Source organism: Mastomys coucha, unplaced genomic scaffold (assembly GCF_008632895.1).
Source record: "Mastomys coucha isolate ucsf_1 unplaced genomic scaffold, UCSF_Mcou_1 pScaffold9, whole genome shotgun sequence".
Lineage (NCBI taxonomy): Eukaryota > Metazoa > Chordata > Mammalia > Rodentia > Muridae > Mastomys > Mastomys coucha.
The window spans coordinates 39636809-39652038 of NW_022196915.1; the positions used below are offsets into that span (position 1 = coordinate 39636809).

The window sequence follows — 15230 nt, forward strand, 5'->3', positions numbered from 1 at the left end:
TTCTTTACATTGATAATGGACGCTTCAAACCTGATTGTGTGCTTTGCAAATGATTTTGAGGACAAGAACACATTTTGATTCTGGGAGGTATGCAAGAAACCCTAGTTTAGTCTTTGTCCACCAGGGGGTGGAGTTTCCTAACACAAGATCATTATCAGTGTGAACTATAAGCTTCATAGGTTTATCATTTTGTGTCATTCCATCATTTCTTCATGTGAAGAGTTGAGAGCATCACTCTGGTGACACTGAACATGAATACTTCTCCAGTTTTAGTGACTGCGATGTTGCTATTCATGCTTGGTAAGTAAAGTGACTTATAATGTCCACTCTTTTTTCTATGATGTTAGAATATATTTAATCATCTATAAAATTTGTCCTTACTGTAACACAGATATACTCTTCTTCATCCAGGGATGAGGAAGGCCCATGGAGATTCAGTGACCCAGAAGCAAGGTCAAGTGACCCTTTCAGAAGATGACTTCCTATTTATAAATTGCACTTATTCAACTACAACATACCCAACTCTTTTCTGGTATGTCCAATATCCTGGACAAGGTCCAGAGCTCCTTCTGCAAGTCACAACAGCCAATAACAAGGGAAGCAACAGAGGTTTTGAAGCTACATATGATAAAGGGAAGACCTCCTTCCACTTGCAGAAAGCCTCCGTGCAAGAGTCAGACTCAGCTGTGTACTACTGTGCTCTGAGTGACACAGTGGCAGAAACTGTAGGGGGAGCTGAGCACAAACTCTGAGAAGCAAAAGAAAGCCTGACTTCTGATCATCTACTTTGGATCTTCCTGGTTTCCACAAAGTCTGTGTTGTGTGCCCCTAGTATTTCTCTGGTTGATGAGAATCATAAAAATGATCTGAGCAGAACTAGAAAGAGAAGTTACCACAACTGGATTTTCATATGGGAAACTGAAACCCTAGCATATCAGTTGTTCCTCATGGAGGATAACTGATTTCACAGGAAATCCATGGAAACAATAACGTGATCAGTTGCCTTTATCTCCATGTACAAGTCATTACCTTCATATTGTTGTAGGTCATCTCCAGCATGACATAGAAGGTCAAATATGTCAGGAAAGGTGGGATTTAGATAATTCTAGCTGGTAATATGGAAGGACAGGTTATCAGAGGGCTACAGTCTTTCATATCTCAAGATTTCTAACAAAGAAATGTAGGTAGAGAAGAAGGAGAAAGGAAGGCAGAGGTAGGTAGGCAATCTTCAGATTTTCAATGTCCCTACTTCTTCTTTAAAGCCAACTCCCTAGTCTCATGCTAAGGCTTCTAGCAGACTACGTGCTTGGCCTCTCCTCCCTCATTGTGCCCATTCCCAGAGGACTAAGATCATCTTGATGTCACACTCTGATTTCTTACCCGCTGTGGATCCCCTCACCTCACTGTTCTTCTAGCCTATCTCCATGCCTAAGTGTCTGTACCCTATACTAAGAAACATATTGTTTCTGGAACTCTAGTATTCACACCTGGCAGGATGTCCAAAGCATTGCTTACCAGGCAACCAACAGCAACTGAATGCTTTTAAAAACCAGAGGTGCAACAGAAACCAAGGAATCAAATAGGAACACACATCCAACAGAGACGTGACCAGTTATCAACACTAAGAATTACTGTGATATCAAACACAGATGCCCAGATTCTAGCCTAAAACAATTAATAACAGCCATGATAATATGTCTCCACTGAAAAGTTATTATTTTTGGCTGTGAGACATGTAGTATAGTTGAAACCCAAGACAAGGACATCAGAAGAACCTTTATGAATATGTTAGAAATCTTGAAAGAGAAAGATGAATAAACCCCTTAAAGAAATCTTTTAAAATACAAACAATGGGATGAAATGAGGACAACTGTCCAGGATATGTAAGTGGAAGTAGAACTGGTAAAGAAAATAAAAACTGAGGGAAAACTGGAAACAAAGAATTTAGAAACTTAAACAGAAAACTCAGAGGCAAACTTCACTAAGAGGTCATACAAAATTGAACAGAGTCATATCCATTGAATACATGATAGAAGATATGGATAATTTGGTCCAAGAAAATGTTAAATCTGAAAATATCCAGGAATAAAACATATAGGAAATCTATAATACTTTGAAAAAAATAAAATTTATGAATAATAAGAATAAAGGTAGGAGAAGAAAGGTGAAAGGCACAGAAAATGTTTTCAACACTGTCATGTAACTTAAATGCCCAACCCTAAAATAAAAAGGTGTTTATCAAGGCACAAGGAATATACAGAATATCAGGTAGCTGGACTGTGTTCCGCGCCTCTGCTGCCCACCAGCAGCAATGACGACAGAACACCGAGACTTCTTCTCTCGACGGTTTACTCAGAAATATTCTTTTTGTGTTACAGCTCTCCTAGGTACCCAGGTGTTACAGCTCTTTAAAGTACCTAGGTATTAACAGCTCTCCTAGGTTCTTAAGTGTCACAGCTCTTCTTGATTGCACGGCTCTTCTTGGCTCTTCTTGATGTTGCTTCTTCTTCTTCTTCTTCTTCTTCTTCTTCTTCTTCTTCTTCTTCTTCTTCTTCTTCTTCTTCTTCTTCTTCTTCTTCTTCTTCTTCTTCTCCTTCCTAGGTGCTGCAGGTCTGCTTGCTTCTGTGGAGTGGCGTGGAATGGCTGGAGACAGCCCCTTATATACCCGAGCTTGAGCTGCCAAGTCCTCCTGAATTGGTTCCCCAGCAAACCCTCATTAGCATACACCCGCTCGGGAGGGGCGCATGCACAGTGGAATCGTCTATTGCTATAGTGTATCGGGAACTGGCGCCATCTTGGATTTTATCATCCAAGCAGCTGCCTACACTGGACTAGAAAAGAAAGTCTCATGTTACATGATAATCAGAATACTTATTTACAGAACAAGGAATGGATATTTAAAGTACAAGAAAAGGAAGCCATATACATGGAGATAACATATAAAGGCAGACTTCATAGAATAACACCAGACTTCTCAGTGGAGACTGTAAATGCCAGAAGGCTTTGGACTGTCGTTTTACAAAGTCTAAGAGACCATGTATGCCACCCAGACTACTACACTGAGAAAACTTTCAGTCATCATAGATGGAGAAAGAGAGTCAAAAATATAAGCCAAGTTAAACAGAATTTATGTACATTTTCAGCTTTACATAAGGAGCTATAAGGAAAACTTGAACCTGAAAAGGATAACCTCACCCAGTAAAACAAGGAATAAGTACCAGTCCAGCAATCAAACAAAATAAAACAAACAAACAAACAAACAAAAAACACAAGGAAATATACCTACCAGCATAACAAATTCTGAGAATCAACATATACTGCTCACTGATAACTCTTAATATCAAATGCTCTCAATTCCACAATAAAAAAATGAGACTAATAGAATTGGTTAAGAAAACAGGACCCATCTTCCTTCTGAATCCAACTAACACACTTTAACATCAAAGATAGACAATACCTCGGGTGAAAGAATTGAAAAAGTTATTCCAAGAAATGGACATAGAAACAAATTGGTGTAGTCATTTTGATATCTGACTAAATAGACATCAAACTAAAACTATTCAGAAGAGATATGGAAGGATCTTATATACTCTTCAAAGGAAAATTCCAAGAGAACACTGCAATTCTTTACACCTATGCACCAAAATCGAGGGCACCTAAATTCATAAAAGAAACCCTAGTGCAGCTTAAATTACATATGGGCCATCACAAACTGATAGTGGGTGACTTCAGTACTCTACTTTCACCAACACACAAGTCAAAGGGATAAAAACTATAGAGAGAAATGTTGGAGTTAACTTATGTCATAAGCCAAATGTAACTGTAACAAATGACTAAGAGAACGTTTCACTCACACAGAATATATCTTCTTGTCAGAACCTCAAGGAACTTTCTCCAAAGTTGACCATATACTCAGACACAAAACAAATCTCAACATATATAAGAAACCTGAAACAACATCCACCATAGTTTTTATAAATACCATCATCAACAGAAACAACAGAAAGCTCACAAACTCATGAGAACTGAGGAACTCATTACTACATGAAAAATTCGTCAATATAGTGATTAGAAAAGAAATGAAAAACTTCCTGCTATTTTGCAGTTGAAGGAAATGAAAACACAACATACACATACTGATTGGACACAGTGAGGGTGGTTCTAAGTCATGGTCATATCTGTAAGTGCATACATAAGAAAAAATGGATAGATCTTATTCTAGCAACTTAGCAGCACACACAAAAGTTTTAGAACAAAATGAACATCCAGAGTAGGCAGCAATTTATAACTCAACTGGTGTTTTTGTTAGATAGATCCTTTATGGCTCTTTGGGGAGGATTGTCAGTTGAAGTGGCACAACTTTGTTTAAGAGGGGTGTGTGTGTGTGTGTGTGTGTGTGTGTGTGTGTGTGTGTGTGTGAAAATTGTCAGCTGAAGTGGCACAACTTTGTTTAAGATGTGTGTGTGTGTGTGTGTGTGTGTGTGTGCGCGCGCGCGCGCGGGGCACGTAATTTTAGGTGAACTTGAAATAATACAGTTCCTTGAGAATTTATCAGACATCATATATTCTGTTTCTCCTCCCTCCCTATGTTTACCCCCTACGCCCAATTAAAGCTCCATTCTCCTCATGTTTTGCATCTTCTTCCTCCTTCATATCCTTTATATCCCACTATAGGGTCTCTTGTGCCCCTCTTACTTGGTCTCATTTTACATTGCTGGTGTGTGTAGTTACTAGAGTTTATAACTCACACCTAAAGATTTTGAGCTCAGAACAACAGACCAGAGAGAACATGAGACATTTGTCTTTCGGGTTATTATTGTAAGGTGCGTGTTGAGTTCAGTCATTTTGTTGTATTTTACTGTTTGCATTCTTAGTCATTCTTTGTGCTTCAGTAATTATCACTTCATTTGTTTTCTGTCTGTAGTTTCTCAGCCACATTTATATACCTCTTCAGCCTTTAGTATGGCTTCTATTATTCTCCGTATGGGTGTTCTCATGGACATGAGTTCTTTTAGGATATTTGTATCATTGAGAGTTTTTCTTTTTCCTTCAACTATGGCAGATAGTTTTTCTGGGTACTGCTGTCTAAGTTGGTATGTGTAGTCTTTTAGAACTTGGCATTCATTGCTCCAGTCTCTGATTGATATCAAAGTTTCCACTGAGAAATGTATTGTTATGATGCATTTTCCTTTATTTATAACTTGTGGGTTTTTTTTTTTTTTGCAGCTTTCAATACTCTTACTTAGCTCTGTATATCTAGCATTTTAACTGTGATATCCTGTAGGGATTTTTTTTCTCTTGTTTATGTGTTTCTCTTACTGTATCTATATGGGTGTGTATTTTGTTAGTTTGGGGGAGTTTTCTTCTATGATCTTTTTGAAGAGCCATTCTATGCCATTAACTTGGAATTCTTCTCCTTCATTTAGGCCTATAATTTGAAGGGATGGCTTTTCACATTTTATCATCATCATCATTGTCATCATCATCATTGTCATTGTTGTCGTTACTAGTTTTTGTGAACATGTATGTTTTACCTACATATATATCTGATCATCACATGTGCCCAGTACCTGAAAAGACTGGAAGAGGATGTCAGATTCCCTAAACACGAGTTACAGCTGGCTTCAAGCCATCATATTGGTGCTAGGAATTGAACCCAGGTCTTCTGGAAGAACAGTTGACACTTTAACTGTTAAGCCTTCTCTCAAGGTTTATCAACATTCAGTCTTTTTATGGTGATTCACAGTTCCTGCGTGTTCCTTTTCTTTGAGCCCCAATATTCTATCTTTTGTTGAGCCATTCTATTTGTAAGGCTTCTGCCTGAGTTTTCTCAATGGATTTTAAAGATTTTTAATTCCATCTTCATTTCAACTTGAATTTTCTTCAATATTTCTATCTCTCTATTGAATTCAGTTTTCAAATCCTGGACTTTTTTCATTGTTTCATTTAGCCTTATATTTTGTTTTCTTGAGCATCATTCAAACATTTATTTCATTTAAGATAATTTTCTTTTTCTTTTTTTTTATTACCCTAATTTTTTACAATCCTGTCTTTGTCCCTCCTCCTTCCCCTCTGAAAATTCCTCATCCTGTTCCTTCTCCCTGCTTTCTTCAAAAGGATGCCCTTCCCACCTTGCCTGGCCTCTCCAACTCCCTGTGGCCTCAACTCTCCACTGTTAGGCACCACATCTCCTACTTAGGCCAGACTAGGCAGTTCTTTGTTATGTGTGTGTGTGTGTGTGTGTGTGTGTGTGTGTGTGTGAGAGAGAGAGAGAGAGAGAGAGAGAGAGAGAGAGAGAGAGAGAGAAAGAGAGAGGGTGGGGTGGAGTTGGGGTGCTTGGACCAGCTCATGTATGGTGTCTGGTTTGTGACTCAGTGTCTGAGAGATCTCAGGGGTCTGGATTAGTTGAGACTTCAGGTCTTCCTATGGGGTCGCCTTCCTCCTCAGCTTCTTCCAGTCTTTCCCTAATTCAATCACAAGAGTTCTGAATTCCAATCCATTGGTTGGGTATAAGTATCTGTGTCTGTCTCAGTCATCTACTTGTTTTGCCTCTGAGAAGACAACCATGCTAGGCTCCTGTCTGTGTAAGCACACCCTAGCACCAGTAATAGTGTCATGCCTTGGAGCCTTGCCTTGAGATGGATCCCGAGTTGGGCCGGTCACTGGACCACCTTCTCCTCAGTCTCTTCTCCATTTTTGTATGGGCAGTTCTTTTAGACAGGGACAATTCTGGGTTAGAATTTTTGACTGTGGGATGACAACCCCATCCCTCCACTTGATGCCTTGTTTACTGGAGGTGGACTCTACAAGTTTCCTCTCCCCACTGTTGGGCATTTCATCTAAGGTCCTCCCTTTGAGTCTTTCACCTCCCATGTCTCTGGTACTTTGTAGAGGGTCCCCCCAACCTTCCCCCACCCCCAAGGTTGCATATTTCCATTCATTCTGCTGGCTCTCAGGTATTCTTTCCTGTCTCTCCCCACCATATCAGATCATGTTCCTCTTTCCCTCTCCCTCTCCCCTCTTCCACCCAGGTCTCTCCCTCCCTCTGCCTCCCATTAATTGTTTTCTTCTCCCTCCCAAGTGGGATTGAAGCATCCTTCTGCTTGTAAACCTTCTTGAATTCTGTGGATTGTATCTTTTGTATTCTGTGTTTTTTGGGTGATATCTACTTATTAGTGAGTACATGCCATGCAAGTCCTTTTGGGTGTGAGTTACCTCATTCAAGATGACATTTTCTACTTCCATACATTTGCCTGCAAAACTCATATGTCCTCATTCTTAATAGCTGAATAGAATTCTATTGTATAAACGAACCACACTTTCTGTATCTCTTCTTCCATTGTGGGACATCTGGGTTGTTTTCAGCTTCTGGCTATCACAGATAAAGCTGCTATGAACAGAGTGGAGCACATGCTCCTGTGGTATGGTGGGACATCTTTTGGGTATAAAACCCAAGAGTGGTATAGCTGGATCTTTGGGGAGAGCTATTTCCAATTTTCTGAGGAACCTCCAGATTGATTTCCAGGGTGGTTGTACCAGTTTGCAATCCCACCAGCAATGGAGGAATGTTTATCTTTCTCCACATCCTTACCAACCTATGCTGTCACCTGAGTTTTTTAATTTAGCCATTCTGATTAGTGTAAGGTGGACTCTCAGGGTCATTTTGATTTGCATTTTCCTGATGACTAAGGATTTTCAACATTTCTTTATGGAGCTGTGACCTTGTTTTACCGTTTAACTCCTTAGATTGTTTAGTGAATTTTGTGATGGTTCTATGTAAAGAACCATCTTTTAAGTTCTATGGCATGAGGTTCATTTAGGTAATTCTGGGTTTGGGGAGTGTGGAACATACTGTCTTGACCTTTCATATTGTTTGTGTTTTTTGTGATTAAACTTGGGCATGTAGATATCTTTAATTGGTTGTTTATATTGTGATGATAGACTAAGCTGAGCTGGTACACAGGATCTGTCCCTTTGACAAAACTCAGAGGTTGGCCAAGACACAAGTAGGACTCAGCAGTTTACAGTGGATCCCTGGTTGTGGATATGGGGTAGGTCTCCAGATAGGCAAGGGTACAGGAATCATCAGGCATACTCGGCAGGCTGCGCTGCTGTATAAAGATTGGACTGACTCCTGTAGATGGATATCAAGAATAAGAGTTTTCTAAAGAAGTTTCCCCACCATAGCCCCAATGAACAGGCTGGTAAGTGGAGAGACCCCATTCTCCAGTTTCTGCTTGCTGTGAGGATCACAGGTCTCTCATCTTAAATTATGTCTTTGCAGAGTGTCAAACTATACATCTCTGAAGCTTATCCGGACTTTCATTTTCTCTGTTGCTTAAAGCTCAGCCAAGAAGAGTCTCTTCTCCCCTCTCTTGTTTTTAACACCCAATGTTAGATTCTTAGTTTCTTTGAGAAGTTTCCAGTTTAGCAATTTGAGAGTTCATCTGGCTCTGCTGTTTACTTTACAGCTCTCTTTCTTTGCATATCTCTCCCCTCACCTGGCACCCACACACTTGATGTTTTCTTTCAGGTTCACAGGGATGCAGGAAAGTACTGTGTGTCTCTAACTGGCCATTCTTTGGCTCTTCCAGGAAAGCTATTTATATACATTTTATTACAAGTCTCTTATAGGGAGGTGTGTATCTCACAAAAACTGCTTCAAGTTTAGTTTCATACCTCTTTTGAGACATGTCTCCCTTGTATGTCACAGGCAGGACTTAAACTCTTGCCTCAGCCTCCTAAACTAGAATCCTTTCTGGGATTTTAAGCATGTGCCACCATGATTATCTTCTTTTTTAGGTTTGATATTTACTGAGACATGAATATTTTTATTATTGTCATGGATAATGTATTGTTGCAGAAAACAGTTTGAGTATGAGCATCTTTCTCTCATTCTGTTCCCTTTGTTCTTGTTGATGTTGAAGGAAGGGTCTGATCAAACCATATTTTGTGGATGCTTAGCTCTTCAGTCACTAGCTTCTACAAGATCTCAAAGTCCAACATAGGACATTTTAGGAGGCATAGAAGTCTTTGTGCTCACAGATATCACCAGGGGAACCTGGAATGTGAAATATACAGGGCTGTTCCTTCAAAGGAAGGAATGTAAAATCTGTTATTTGTCTAGAAGTCTGGGAGCAGAAGTGGTTAATAGCCTGGTGACCTTTGCACTACCTGTGTAGCCAGAGGCCACACCAATCCCTTTCCCAAGCACAAACATCTATTATAAAACTTGTTTTTCTCAGTCATTCTACTGAATGCATCATTATAGAAGGTATACCAAGTACTTTTCAAGAGTTTCAATATTGTCATATTCAATCTTTTCTTAGCTTACTTTGTGCCTGTGAGAATTATATGTTTTATTTTATATGAAGGATTAATTTTATTACCATCAGTAAATCTTTCATCAACTTTTTCTGCAGTTAAATATGCCTAAAAAAAAAACCCAATCAACTCAATGTCAGTTTACCAAAGTGATGAACCAACACCTGCTACTAGCTGTATTGACCCAAACTGCCTGCTTGCCTCCACGTTTGCTACTCTTCTGGATGTGGAGGTTTCACAGAGACCTGCAGGTCAGCTGTTTCCTGACTTGTTTCTATGTGGACCTACTTCAGCTCTGGCATAGATATTCCCCTGGAAGATATGGTATGATGACTTTGTTGGAAATGGAGAGTGAGATAAAATGAAAGGGAAGAAGAAAGAGAAGCAAGAAAGGGGAGAGAGGCAGATGGGAGGGAGCCAGAAAGAGCAGATGAGAGAAACCAGATCTAGAACTTTCAAAGATCAATCTTTACTCAACAATTATTCATTCAAGAAAAGAGAATAATATATCAGACAAATGAACAAGTTGCCCAGGTTTTATTTAGAGTTTAGGTGTTTAACATCTAACCTGCCCCAACACAAGTAAAGTTGTTTACAACGCAAGTGTGCTCTTGGCTCCAAATGGAATGAAGAATTCCAGGCCTTTCTAGGCTCTGGTCTAGATAAACAGTCTGTCCAGTGATCTGTAAGCCTTAAAGATGGATTTTAATGGAAGTGACAAGGGTTAGAATTGTGCTGTACATAAGACCCTCATTTAGATTTCCATGGCTGATGTTTCATAGTAATATTCAGAGCAGGTGACTGACTGCCTGTGTGCAATACTTATTAGTACTGAGAATGGAGACATCTACTGAGCTCACGTCACTCCCAACCCTGACTTGGGGCAAATGTTTCTTCAGTAGTCCAGCTGAACTGTCAAGGATTTTTACTTGTATTAGTAGTTACATTAGAAGAATTTACAGTTTGACTCTTTTTTTGATTACTATCATGAGCCCACAAGGTGGCAGTGTTTTACAGGGATCCTAAGTAAACCTCTCAAATTGGAGAGAAGGGTGAGAGGGGGTTGGGCAGGAAGAGGAGGGAGGGGTAGAGAGAGGGCTGGAGGAAAGGCTTGGTGCTGCTCAGCTGGTGAAAAGAGTCACTTTTTCTGATTGCTAGTAAAGCTGTCTTTCATGTTTCCTAAAGTAGGAGGTGTGGAAACTTATGAATATGACTATATGAGTTTAGAGTTGAGAATCTGAATCCTCAGTGAAGAGAGAAGAGGAGAGAATGAAATCCTTGAGGGTTTCACTAGTGGTCCTGTGGCTTCAGCTACACTGTAAGTTTGGGAATTCTGTTGGGATCCAGGTGTGCTATGTAAAATTGTTGTCTGCTCCAGGCTGATGGTAGAAACACAGATGTTCTTAATCCTTGTTAGGGGTGGGAGGCCCATGGAAATGTCACTCTGGAGTGTTAGCATCCATATGCATCCAGTCTTAATTGTCTGCCCTTTGTCTTTCTGCACAGGGGTGAGGAGCCAGGAGAAGGTGCAGCAGAGCCCAGAATCCCTCAGAATTCCAGAGGGAGCCACAGCCTCTCTCAACTGCACTTCCAGTGATCGTAATTTTCAGTACTTCTGGTGGTACAGACAGCCTTCTGGGAAAGGCCCTAAGGCACTGATGTCCATCTTCTCTGATGGTGAAAAGAAAGAAGGCAGATTCACAGCTCACCTCAGCAAAGCCAGCCTGCATGTTTCCCTGCACATCAGAGACATCCAGCCCAGTGACTCTGCTCTCTACTTCTGTGCAGCGAGTGAGCCCACAGTGCTCTCTAGGCACCTGCAGCCTGCATCCAAACCTACTGTGCTTCATTAAGGCCTGACAGAAAGCACAGTCTATACAGTGAAGAAATTCTGCTTCTATTCTGTGTGCAATGTGATTTCTGTGCAAAGAAGACTCGATTGGTTAAATACTTTAACATCTTAAAAACAAGTCATCCTCACAGGAAAGCCAAACTACTGGTTTGGTTGAATATTTTCCACTTTTCTCACATGCTGACGGTTATAGGGCAACTATACACTCTCAATGTGTATATCTTGTGGAGGTGAAAGACAAGCACATGGCCACAAGACTCACCACGTGTCATGCCATAAAGACAACCATCAACTCTACAGCACTCAGCCTTCATGGATTTTTAAAAAGATTTTAATAAAAATTGTTTACTAATTTTTAAAAAGTAGCTTATAATGTAGCAGGTTTCTCTATGGCAGTTCCAGGCATATTTACTTCTGGTCAACCCGTCCTGAAGCTTCTCCTATCCATTACCTCCCTAGTTCTCATACCCACCTGTCTTCTTGTGCCTGGTATCTCCTCCTCCACTTCTGTATCATGTCTTCTATTTCCTTCTCGTTCATCTTCTTATTGCTTCCCTTTTCCTCTCATTGGGAGTTTTCTAATGCCCTGGTATCTACACTCACACACTCACAATCACATGATTACATAAAAAACAAGAAGCTAAGATTTGCATGTGCTATTCTGAGTCCAGATATCTCACTTATTACAGTATTTTCCAATTTTGTCGATTTTCAGACAAATTCTATAATTTTATTCTCTTTATTCTTGAGTAATATTCATCCATCCATCTGTCTGTCTGTCTGTTTGTATGTCTGTCTGTTGAGAGACATCTCCACCAAACTCTCCTTATCCATTCTTTTGTTGATGAACATCTAGGTTGTATTCACTCCCTAGCAATTTTGAATAAAGCAGCAATAACCAAGGCTGAGCAAAAAACCTCTGTAGTACTTCAGATAAGTACCTAGGAATTACATAGCTGGACCACATGACACTTCATCTTTTAGGCTTATGAGACCCTTTTCCACCGATCACCAGAGCTGTTACATCAGTTTATGATTCCAGCAATGATGAATGAAGGCTTCCTATTTCCCAATACCCACACCAGCATTTGTCATCGCTTGATTTCTTGATAATAACTAATCTGAATGGGTTGTGACAAAAATCCCATATTAGTTTAATTTCCATTTCTGTGAAGCCTAAGGATGCTCAGTACTATGTTCTATTCCAAAGCCCATTTTTATAATTAATTGTTTTTATTGTTTAACAATAAATTGTGTGTGTGTGTATGTGTGTGTGTGTGTGTGTGTGTGTGTGAGTGTGTGTATATGTGTTGTGGTTTCATTCTCTGTCAGATAAGTAGCTGGCAAAGTTTTCTCTCATTGTAGTTTGTCTCTGTGCTCAGTTAACTGTCTGATTCACTGCCTTTCTGTATTTATTTTATTTATTAATTAATTTTTGAAACAAGATTTTGTTGTGGAGTCTATGCTGGCTTAAAACTCTTGATTCCCCTGTTTTACCAGCCTGTTTTCTGGGATTACAGGCTTCTGCCACCATAAGTATCTCCATTTATTGCTTTTTTTAATTGAAGTGCTGAAAGGTCCCCTCACTCAGCATATTCATCCTAGTGCTTGCTCAAGCTTTACCACAAGTCAATTCAATAATTCTGGTTTTTATCATGCATCAATTCACGGAAATGTTATCATGTGGTGACAGATCTCCCTTAGAGTTAGTAATGTACTACTTTTTCTTTAATCACTCAAGACACTGTTTATGTAGTACATTGGCTCCAAAACACCTTTATAGGAAGGATTGGATATTTTGTTTAGGTTTGTTCAGACACACTTACTAAATGGATAATAACTATCAAATGGATAACATAATCAGGATTTTCTATCCATGCACAATGTTTAGAAGTGGAGACTCTCAATAAATATTTCCCAACCACAGAAGAACAATTTGAAACCCTCCAAATCATATAGCTACAAGACGTCATATTTCATTACGAGAGATACATACAGAGATAGATAACCATCCTTTTATCTTTATTTTTTCTAAATTTTATATACATTGGTGCTTTTCCTACATGCATGTATATCTGTGTGTGGGTATCAGGTCACCTGGAACAAAGGTTACAGATAAGCTGCTATGTGGGTGCTGGGAATCTAACATAGATCCTCTGGAAGAACTCCTAGTGCTCTTAGCCACTGAACCATTTATCCCTCCAACCCCATGGAACAATCATTTCTAATTCATAGTATGATCACTGTTAAGTTTCCCATGCTTCAGTATATGCTCCCATAATGGAGATATGGGTAACACACTATGGACATAGTAGGTTATAGAAAAAAGGCATGAAATCAGGAGAGGAGCTTAGAACATATATGAAATGGCATTGAGGGAGATTAAAAAGTTGCTATAGAATAATAAAAATACTTAAAAATTTGTTCAGCTTCTTATTTTATATTTTCTGGCTTTATGCTATTTTGGCAAGAATCCAGGATAATGTTCCAATTTGAATATTGATTATGTTATTAAGAGTTCTGTGGTGGTTAGAATGAGGATGTTTCTCACATTCTCACGTATTGACCACTTGGTTCCCAGATGGTAGCACAGTTTTCACGGGCATGCAAGAGAGAAGGCCTTGTTGAAAGAAGTTAGTGGTTGGGGCTGGCTTTGAGAGTTACAGCATCACCTACTTAAAGTTCACTCCCTATGCTTTATGCTTGTGGTTAAAGATGTGATTGTTGAACTTTCTGCTCTAGCTACCACGACTACTGCCTGCTGTTATGTGTTTCTCCTGCTAAGATGATGGACTGTTACCCTTCTGGAACCTGAGCCAAAATACAGTCTTTCATACCTTGCTTTTTGGACTCATTATCTTATCACAGTAACAGAAAAGAAACTAATTTAGGGCCATTTGGCATGTGATTTAGTATGATAAATATTTCAATATTTGTTTCAGTATTAAAAGAAATAACACATTGCCTTAGATTGAGTTTCTGAGAAGCAAAATCTGAACTTGGGATTCTTTTGCCCGTGAATAATTGAGGAAAACAGGCTGAGGCAGAAAAGGCTGGCTTGAAGTGGTACAGCTGTTGATTTGATTCAGCTTGATCTTTCATGGAGTTCTAGAGCATGGATGGACTCCATCACAGAGATTCTAAAGGAACATTGTACATAGCAAGGAGGATTCAATAATCCTGATATGTCTGGAAAGGATATGTAAATTCATGATCAAACATTATCTCAGTAAACCAATAAGCTTTTAAGATGAGCAAAGGGTGAAGAACAAAATTAATGGAAACGATTAAAAAAAAATGACATAATGCTCTCGGTCCCATATTGAACTCGAGTTGGAAGAGGCGAGTCTGGTCTCAAAATGGAGGGTCATGATCCAAAAGAACCGGAACGGCTGAGGAAGCTGTTCATTGGTGGTCTGAGCTTTGAAACCGCAGATGATAGTTTAAGAGAGCATTTTGAGAAATTGGCACACACAACAATAAAGTTATGGACCCACGAAGGGGGGCAGTTTTGGTGGAAGAAGCTCAGGCAGTCCCTATGGTGGTGGCTATGGATCTGGAGGTAGAAGTGGTGGATATGGTAGCAGAAGGTTTTAAAATAAAACAGAAATGGCTACAGTTCTTAGCAGGAGAGAGAGCGAGGAGTTGTCAGGAAAACTGCAGGTTATTTTGAGACAGTCGCCCCAAATGCATTAGAGGAACTGGAAAAATCTGTCACAGAAGGAACACTGATCCACAGTCAGAAAAGCCACTGCAGCTTAAACAGGAACCCTTCTTGTTCAGGACTGTCATAGCCACAGTCTGCAAAGAGTGCAGCTATTGATTGATGCAATGTAGTGTCAATTAGATATACATTCCTGAGGGCTTTTATCTGATGTAGCTTTGTCTTTTTCTATTTCTTTCCATTACATCAGGTATATTGCCCTGTAAATTGTGGTAGACCAGGAATAAAAAATTAAGGAATTTTTAACTTTTCAAAAAAAATGACATAACTTTATAATAACCCCAAGTGTAAATGGGGTTATCTTACTTATCGATTAAAAGACTGTTGCTC

General features: G+C 39.5%; 2 gene segments (V, D, J or C); both read left to right on the forward strand.

Annotated features, from left to right (window-relative positions):
* Positions 1-203: 203 nt before the first annotated feature.
* LOC116084141 lies at positions 204-752 on the forward strand. The segment is given in 2 exon segments: positions 204-300; positions 412-752. Coding segments are annotated over 2 exon segments (390 nt in total).
* Positions 753-10469: 9717 nt separating this feature from the next.
* Positions 10470-11246, forward strand: LOC116084795. The segment is given in 2 exon segments: positions 10470-10642; positions 10831-11246. Coding segments are annotated over 2 exon segments (396 nt in total).
* Positions 11247-15230: the final 3984 nt, after the last annotated feature.